At 32.3% G+C, this 9,810-nt stretch overlaps 1 protein-coding gene across 6 annotated transcripts; it reads right to left on the reverse strand.

Moving 5' to 3' along the window:
• Positions 1–1,373: 1,373 nt before the first annotated feature.
• LOC148266213 (outer envelope protein) lies at positions 1,374–9,648 on the reverse strand. Of its 6 annotated transcripts, XM_022052684.2 has the most exons (7): positions 9,508–9,647; positions 8,743–8,961; positions 8,186–8,246; positions 7,902–8,078; positions 7,627–7,825; positions 1,753–1,802; positions 1,374–1,564 (listed from the first exon to the last, which is right to left on the reverse strand). In XM_022052684.2, the coding sequence occupies exons 3-7, from the start codon at positions 8,242–8,244 to the stop codon at positions 1,540–1,542; spliced, it is 510 nt and encodes a 169-aa protein (XP_021908376.1). In that variant the 5' UTR covers positions 8,245–8,246; positions 8,743–8,961; positions 9,508–9,647; the 3' UTR covers positions 1,374–1,539. The 6 variants fall into 6 exon arrangements, with proteins under 6 accessions (XP_021908376.1, XP_021908371.1, XP_021908372.1 ...); XM_022052679.2 differs by having other exon boundaries at positions 1,374–1,802; positions 8,920–8,961; XM_022052680.2 differs by having other exon boundaries at positions 1,374–1,802.
• Between the last annotated feature and the right edge of the window lie 162 nt (positions 9,649–9,810).

Here is a 9,810-nt window from a genome sequence, read left to right on the forward strand (position 1 = left end):
TTATCTAATTTATAATAAATTTTAAATTTTCATAATTAAAATAATAATAATATTAAAGATATCAAATACTACTTGAAATCTCCGTTAATTTATGCAATAGATTGATATAGTACTACAGTTTCATTACTAATTTTTTTAAGAAAAAATTAAAATAAACTAATAAAATTTTTACAAACAGATATGTAACAACTTTGATTAATTTAAAAAATACATATAAATTAATAAATATTTTAAAATGTAAGAGACTAAAATAGAAAATTAATAAAGGTTTTAATCTTTTACTTAAATTTTATACTTCATATCCAATATAGAAAAAAAAATAATTAATTACATAAATCTAATAAGAAACTAATTAGATTTATTAAATACAGATTGAACTAATCAAATTAGATAATAATTTGTTTTTAAATATAGTCTAAACGTCAGTCCACTAAATGTATGAACCTCAACACGTTCTTTTAAAGGAATGGTGTTCTTCCTTTTTTTTTTTTCCCCCATGATTATTAGTTATCAGACGCTATTGTACTTGATTCATTGGACTTTGGTAATAAGAAAAACATAATAAGCTTGAGAAACACCCTTTTTTTCTTTTTATTCTTTTTAAAGCAAATGGCTGGTTCATGTAATAATTAAAGTTTAATTATTACATGTGTGGGATTAAAATCTAGATTTTGTGGTTAATAACTTTTCACGGCAGTCTGCCTTTTATGGAAACACCTTTGGCGTTATGTCACTATGTCAAGTGCCCTACTGTAACTAGTAAGTGTAATGGAGTAAAGTTCGAAGAAAAGAGGGCATTTTTGTTTTTTTCACCCAAGCTAGCTTACTGCTTAGCCTACTGCATAGCATACGTACATATATATATTATATATATATTTTGCCATCAAGAGTCTTTTAGTTTGAGGAGGAGCAATTATTAACATGATCGGGAGAACATTTTTAACTTTTCTTGATGCACCCTACTGATCTTATTTAGTCTATGGTTCATTTAGTTAACATGCTTTTGGTAATTTCGTTATGTTTATTCTGACAGTGCATCCTCAAGGAAGAGAAGTTCAGCTGTATTTTTGTACAGTTCAAGAAGGAAATGAGCAGTGCAAAGTGGCATCAAATTGTCAAACTTAAGACGACAAATAGTATCCACCAGAATGATGTTATTCAATTTTGCTCTGCTTATCTACCTCGGTTATCTTCCTCCCCCCTCAGTCTCCGAGGTCTTCTGGAGACTGATGCTTATTTCATTCCATCAGTACCTTCAGAAATGGCATTATCTTTTATCCTGTGGAGGATCTCAGTTGTTGGTTAGGTTATCTGGGGATGTAGAGTTGGTTAATATGGGTTTCTAGGAGATGCAAGCTAAAAGGTAGTGAATCTTGTACAATTTGTCCAATTACAAGACACTCCCATTTTTCCTTGCATAATGATTGAAATTACCACAGCATTCACCCCACAGAAATAAAAAAAAAAAAGTTAATCCGTATCAAAAGATAGGGCACTTGACCTCATAACTAGTGAAGTTGCATAGTTGATCTTACCGACTCAACCGTTTTGATCATATTTCCACCTAAAATCGAGTTGATAAAGAAGAGAATATAAACATGTGAAGAAATTGAAGAAGGCTACAGGGCAGCCGTATATTTCCTAACTGCCCTGGCAGATTGATGAGCAAAATATTTTTGCCTAATCCGCGCATACGGGTATCCAATAACCGATAGAAAGTGGGCAGGCTTTGAGAAAGAAAGTATTTCATACCACACTTGTCCCCTCTCGTCCAGCTCAATTGAGAAACGTTCTTCTCCAGCCTGCTTTCAAGAGAAGAAAAAAGAAGACCATAACATTACTGTATGCATCAGCTATCCAGTATACGGTTAGATTAAAGAGTCTGAAAGGTAGAAGATTGAAACGATTTGATTAAAGACTAAATAATTAAAAAAACGGATTATTAAGTAAAGTGTAAGAAGTAAATATCTTCGCTTTTTGTTTGATCAGTTATAGGTCCTGTCTGAACTCGTAAATCCAGCTCAAAATAACGTTAACTGATCCAAACTATCTAATCATGCCAAGTTTCCTAGTTATACAATCATCAAGAGATTAACCAGTTATTTTTGCTATTAATTTTTGCAAGTAACACAAATTCTGCTATTCCAAGTGCTCAACTAAAATTCTCCATCGTTTCAAAGTTATGTCTTAAAAGATAGCCAGGACAACAGAGAATTTAGGGATGGACAAAGAAAAAAAAAAGTAGAATAATAATTGGTAATACCATGACATTGACTGTTTAGGAGAGAAACAGAGTGACTAATTTTTAAGGCTATGTTAGGAAGAAGTGAACTACTTCTCAAGTCCATTTCAAAATGTTTAGTTCAATGATAAGATTGAAAATTCCATCTAATATTAATTTAGAGTTGAAATTTCATCATCCTGGGTAGAATTTTTATCCTCTCATTGTTAAACTAATATAAATTTCTCCCTTAAGCTGAGAAGTAAACGTTTTGTCTATTCCCAACTTGCCAATAAAAGTTCGGAATGTTGAGTTACGCCTTTAATTAATACATCTACTAGTTAAAAATTAGTGGCATGTATAAGATCCATATTAGGTCCCTATCAAGTTTTTTTTTTAATATAAAATATCTCTTGATCTCAATACGTCTAATTCGATCGTGTTGCACTATATTGTGAGCGATGTTTATGGTTGACTTGTCGTCACAATAAAGACACACAAGATTTTCCCACTTGATTTTAAGATCTTTCAAAAAAAAATTTATCCATAATAGTTCACATATCCCATTGTATCATTGTTTAGAACTCTAATTTCATACTTGATCTCACAACTACATTTTGTTTCTTATTTCTCCAATTGACTAGATTGTGTCTAAACAAAGTACAGTAGTCTGTAGCATATTTGTTGTCTATAATCAACCCTGTATAATCTTTATTTGTATAGACTTTTAGAAGCAATTTATCGTTCTTTTTAAACATAATTCTTTCTTGGTGATCCTTTTAAGTAAGGTAATTTTTTGTAGGTTGAGGTGCCCTCCTTTCAGCTTGTGTATGAATTGACTTACAAAACTTATTGCACAAGTCATGTCTGGATTCATGTAGAATAGGTAGATCAAACTATCAACTAATCTTAAATGCATTTTCTTATTTATTAATGTATTTTCCTCTGTTATTCCTAATATGTTATTAGGGTCAATATGAGTGCTAGTTGGCTTGCATGCTAGCTTGTCAATATCTTTTAATAGGTCATAAATAAATTTTTGTTGAGAAATAAAAATTTTAAATTTAGAGTGGATGAATTACATTTTTAGAAAATACTTCAGTTTCTCAAGTTCTTTTATTCTGAATTCTTTTGTGATACACTGTTTTAGCATTAATTGTTCATTCTCATCATTTCTGATTATGATAATGTCATCAAAATATATTAAGAGAGCTGTAATTCCCCATGTCTTTGAGTGTTTGATGAACCAAGTATGATCTAGTTGAGTCTGCTTGAATCCTACATCTATCATCCCCCTTATAAACATGTCAAACTACGCTCTTGGCGACTATTTGAGTCCATACAACGTCTTCTTTATTTTACATACCTTAATTGCTTATACTTTTTCGTCAAAACCTGATGGAATATTCATGTAAATTTTGTCTTCTAGATCTCGATGCAGAAAAACATTTTTTTTACACCAAATTGTTGTAATTGCTAGTTGCTAATGATAACAAGACTCGCATAGTATTCATCTTAGCTACTGGTACAAATGTCTCCTGGTAATATCTTACATGTTTATATATAATCTTTTGTCACCGATCTCGGTTTATACTTCTCGATTGCCCCATCTATTTCATATTTGATTGAGAAAATTTATGCATCCCACCAGTTTTTTACCTTTAGGTAGATCCACCATTTCTCAAGTTTGCTTCTTTCCAAGTGACTTCATTTCCATAGTCATAGCATTATTCCGTTTTTCACAAGACAATTTTGCATGTACTATGTTAGGGATAGATTTATTATTTAAACTTATGAGAAAATTTTCATATGTTAATGAACACTTATCAATGACAAAAATTTTGAGATGGGGTACAAAGGATGTTTAATGCATTCTCTCGTACCCTTACGAAATGCAATAAGTATATCACTATCAAAGGACTATATAAGTTTTCTAGGACTTACCTCAATTCCAAGATTAAGATCGGATTCTTGGACCAACTTTGCCTTAGTACTTGACATTTTTCTCTTTGCATACACTTGAGACAATCTAAGATTTGACATGATCTCTTAAAGGGATAGATTTTGAAGGTTTTCTTGCATGGTGAGTTTCTGGTAGGTTCTAAATGTTTTCTTGTGATGATAGTCTTGAGGTGTGTGACAAAGGTGGTAGATTAAAATTCGTTAAGAATTATGTATCTCTATTTCCAATATAGACCCTAAAGATAAAGTTAGATGAAGTATGATTCTTTTTCAATAAATATGACATCTGCATACATATAATTTTTAAATGGATGGACAGTAATATTTATACTCTTTTTGAGATGATGAGTACCCCATAAATAGACATTTCAGGGCCCAAGAATCAAGTTTTCCTTCTTGGTGGGAATGAATATGAATACAAGTAACACACTCAAATATGCAAGGGACCAGATAGTTTGTGATACTGTTGGATAAACCGTTGGAACATTTTAAGAGAACTTTTAAACTCAAGAACATTTATGAGTAATAACGTAGGTGGTAGTAAGGATGACTTCTCCTTAATATCATTTGGGAATGTTATTTTAGAAAAGAATTGGCTCTTTTTTAAGACAATGATAGGTTTAAGCTTAATGTTTTCCTAGCCAACAATCATATTTAAAGAACCAATTGCAGTGACAATTTTCTTATTATTTGGTAATAGAATAGATGATGAAAACGCTTAGAAGTATTGATCATATGATTTTGGCTTCTGAATCTACAATTCATGAACTTTTAAAGAGTTTATCTTAAGCATTTAAACTGTGTAAAAAAGAAAGCATTCATGAGTGTTTTATTAAACTTGTACTTGTAACCTTCTCAAGGTCTTCAAATTGACTTCACGGTCATTCAATCTCAGCCTTGAAAGTAGTGAAATTGGTAGGTATTTCTTCTTCCTATTGGTTAACCATATGAACCTCTATAGGAATCTTTTATGAGGTATTCTTGTATTTTCACTCTTTACTGGAGGTACTGAACTTGTCATGCAGTTTCCAACATTTGCTTTTAATGTGTTTGAGCTTTTTAAAAAATGTATATCAAAGTTTATCCCTACTATCTACTCCAGAAGTTACATTGTTATGATAGCTACATTTGATTGCTAACGAGGTTTAGAGTCTCGTGAGATCAAGGCTGAATTATCAATGGAGTGAGATTCTAGCATAATCCCTCTTCTACTTTCTTTTGATGTTATAATGGAAATTACCTCATTAAGTGATGACATTTCCTGTTAAGCTATAAATTTGTGAGACATCTTTGCCTCTAGAGTAGATTTTGCCAATTGCATCCAACATTGTCTTTACTGTGAGAATGAACATTATAGTTTTGCTTATTTATGGAATCATAAAATTCCAGAGTCATGTCATGATCATGGAACATCAAATGTAGTCTCCGGGGTTTGATCTCCTACTTAGAAGGTAGTTGAGTTTCCCTTTTCTTTTTAGGATGGTCTAAATTAATTGCGATCAGCTCAGATAGCCTGTTCCCATAAACTGATAGATAATCTGAATTGGCTGAAATTCGTACGAAGAATTTTTCATGTGAGAATATGCTCCAGTACTTTGAGATGTTAGTTCCAACATCCTTCAAGAATTGAATAATAATAAATAAAAAAATTATCAGAAGGATAATACCCGAAACACGTGGCTGTGTAAGGAAACATCGAGGAAACCACCAGTTTTGCACTAAGTCACTAAGTTAACTCAAACCAGGAACTTATTGAATCAACTCCTTAGTAATCACATATTTGCAATTGGCACACACGTCTGTGTGCATAGAATTACGTCAAAGATATGCTTGGGTTTTGATGAGCTAGAGTTATGAAAAAAAGGCATGACCTAGGGTTGCGGCCAACAAATTCGAGTCGCAACTGAGATGAGTTAGTGTTTTGTCTACATTTGTGTCTATGAGTTGGGTCTAGTTACGACTTAGCGCAGCTTGGTTGGTTTGCTCACGTCTGATGAAGGTGAAAGAGACAAGTTAGGGTTCTATTTGCCTCTATGTCAGTGGGTCATGTCTAGTCGCAACTTGTCTGGTTCACTCGCATTTAATGAAGGCGACTGAGAGAACTATACACAGCTTGGTTGGGGAGAACTAGGAAGTTGCTCAAATATGGTCACAATGAACACAACCGAGAGAATTGTGTGCGGCAGTTATAGCGAACAGGATTCAATGATGAAGGCCGGTCTTGATGGAGATGGTCAGCTATGATGTCGGCTTATGGTGGAGGTGGCCGGTCTGTGATGGCCAGCGGCTATGGTTGTGGTGGCTGGCAATGAAGGCTGGTTCCTCTAAAATTTTTTTCATTTTGGCAAAAAATGGCGAATAAGATTTGTAAAGAGGTTATGACTTTCTAGCCTAACACCCTGTTTGGATAAATTTCAGTAACACGTAATTAGTGTATGGTAATGACAGTGATTAGATGACAATAGCACAGGATGAGAATGACAAAAAAATTTTATATTTAAATGGTTATGTATTAATATATATTAATAACAGCTGTTTATTTGGATGATAGAATGGTATGATTGTATTTTTAATTAAATTACTAATTTATCCCAACTTATTATATATAATAATAAATAGTATATAAGAAGTATGTACTAGAAAAAAAATAAATTATATAAAAATATAATTAAATTTGTATTTAAATAAATAATTATTACACAATCAAATTAAATTTTTATATTTGATAAAATAAATAATTATTATTTATATTATCACATTAATTTAATTTTACTAAAAATAAATTATTTATATATTAGAAACAAATAGTTGTAATTATATATTATTATATTAAATCTAAAATTATTTCAACAAATAAAACATTAAAATATGTTTGAAATAATCACATACCATGAGTTAATTTGAGGAAATGAGAAGAGAAATATGGTGTTTATTTAAGGGTACAACTGGAATTAAATATATTTTATGAGAATATAACGGAAAAAAAATTATTTGTCAGTCACATACTACCGATTTAGTGATTTTAAAATTTATCCCAAATTTACTCGTCGGATACCGTTTATTACCATCTCATCCGATTGGAAATTAAAACAAACATGATTTTTTCACGCTTATAAAATACCATACATTAATTAACTATCATTTACTACGATCCAAAGAGGGTGTAAAACTCCAATTTTATGTTAAGAATAATTTGATGTAGATTTTATTAAATATTATAATCTTATATATATAGATTTTTCAAGACGAAAAAGGAAATAAGCAATTAATTACAAATGGCGTAATTTATCCTTATACCCTTTAATCTAATTTACTCTCTTTTTAACATAATTAATTTACCCCAAACATACCATCAGCCTGCAATTATGAATCAGAACATATGCACATAAGCTCTACGTTTCTCATCAACAGCAATTGCAATGACAGCAAGAAGAGATACTAACCAATAGGTGACCTTGAAGAGTTCCACTACCAAAGCTAAAGGAAGCCACTGCATTTTTAGCTTTTCTGCTTTCATTAACATAAACCACTTGGAGAGGCATCATGATCCACGGGAGAAACTCCTTGACACAAACACAAAACTTCACTCCGCTTTGCACCGGAGTATTCGGATCAACAAATGCCCAATCCAATCCAAAATGCCTGCAAATTACACCAGAAATAACATCAGAAGCAGGCTCCGTTAAGTTTCTCCATTCCTCTTAACATGATCATATACCTCCATGTCTGAAGGGCTTTCTTGCCCTTTTCATAAGTCCCAACTCCTGAGCCAACTAAAATGCGAGAATGGTTGATTAAGAACCCGTCTTTTGAGAGTTCCTCATCTTTCTTCAGGCTAGCCTCAGGCTTAGCAGTAGCTCCTAAATACTTGGAATTATAATTAAAAGCAACTGACCTGGCTTATAAGCACCAACAATAAACAATGGTAGAATTTCATATATCAAAACTGCTTCTATTTCAGCGGCAGAGATGAAAATCACTATTAGAGTGAAGTTCTTTTACTTTTTAATGCAAGATATCTGTTCTTCCAGGGAAGGTACAGCCCAACACAGGAAAACCATTTCTGTTAAGAGTGGCATAATTCTCAAAGTAAGAAAACAAGAAAATGTTAATTGCAGAAAACTAAATGAATATCAGCAAATAAAAGATTGCAAATGAATTGGTGAATAAATGTTGGTATACCTCTCACATACAAGTAGAATTGTCCTCACTCTGTTTTCTAATGTCAGGAGACTAAATTAAAGGTTCAATTTTCATTCAATTCAAATTCTATTTTTTCAGTTAATTATTAATATATTCTTCACAAGTGAAACTAGATCATAATTTCATGTTTGTATCACTTCCCACCCCGAGCTTTAATACATTACATGAAATGCTAATTCTTACTTGATGTGCCAGATATGCTCCTAATTAAATAAAAGGAGTTGAAGGAGAATAACTTTCCCCCTTCTAATTGTCTTCATATTTGCCCATTTATCACCCCACAAGAACTTTTCTTAAGAGGAGGCAAAAGAAAATTCCGATCTTGTGTTGTAAACCATCTAAGAATGTGTTCTTACTTGGTGATTAAACTGAAATGAGGATAGGCAGTCCTTAGCTTTAAGGATAAAAGTGGAACTCTGCTTATCAATAAATTGAGTGAAGCAATACCCAGTTGAGACTTGAGAGCACAGTTTCAATGTAAAGGAAGCCACAATGTTTTCATAAAAAATAATCCAGCTGAGACAAGATCATACAAATTTTTGAGTCCTCCGGCTCTTATAATCGCATGACAAACTCTGCCATAACCAGGAAATATAATATATACATATATATATCTTAGCATAGGCAAACCTTCCAGAAGTAAAAACATATATTATTTACAAAGATGACGAAAAGAATCTTTTAATTCAGAGGATGCGATTTCAGCCTTAACAATGTAAAAAACATATGCTCAGATCATTTATCATTCTAAGCACAACACAGAGGGAATCTTAAATCAGTACACAAAACCCAGATAGTAAGTAGAAATGTGGAAACAAGCAAACAGGTTAATCAAAACCAAGAAAAATCTTAACAATAAAGATACACGGCATTCATGGCGTTAATCAGAGAGTATACTAAATAAAAGGAGGAAAAAAGAAAGGGAGAAGAAAGTCTTATAGCCAAATTACCGAATCCAGAACTTAGAACAGAGTATCGGAACCGCAAATAGGAAGTGAAATCAAGGGATACAGTATTATGGACAAGCAGCGGCGATTCAAAATTAATACATAATCACAATCTGCGGAATACAGAATGGACGCATATCTGTATCAAATAGTATAAGGAGATGGATGCATTACCTGCTTGAATAAGAACCGGTTACCGAAGGGGTTGTTACGACGGAGTGGAAACCGAAGCTCGAGAGAGGTGAAAGCGCGAAAACCGGAAAGTGTCACACAACTCGTCGTAAGGGGTAACTATTATCTTAATTAAATTACTCGGGTATTTCTTAGAAATACTTTTTTTAAAATAAATAAATATATATATATATATATGTATCTTCTACCTCTATCAGAAGGTAAATGTATTTTTTCATTTTTGATCCGGACCCAACATTTACTGTAATCCTTTACCGGATACAAATGGCGGAACCAAATTTTCAA

Source organism: Carica papaya, chromosome 4 (assembly GCF_054855325.1).
Source record: "Carica papaya isolate Zhongbai chromosome 4, ASM5485532v1, whole genome shotgun sequence".
In the NCBI taxonomy this organism is placed as follows: domain Eukaryota; kingdom Viridiplantae; phylum Streptophyta; class Magnoliopsida; order Brassicales; family Caricaceae; genus Carica; species Carica papaya.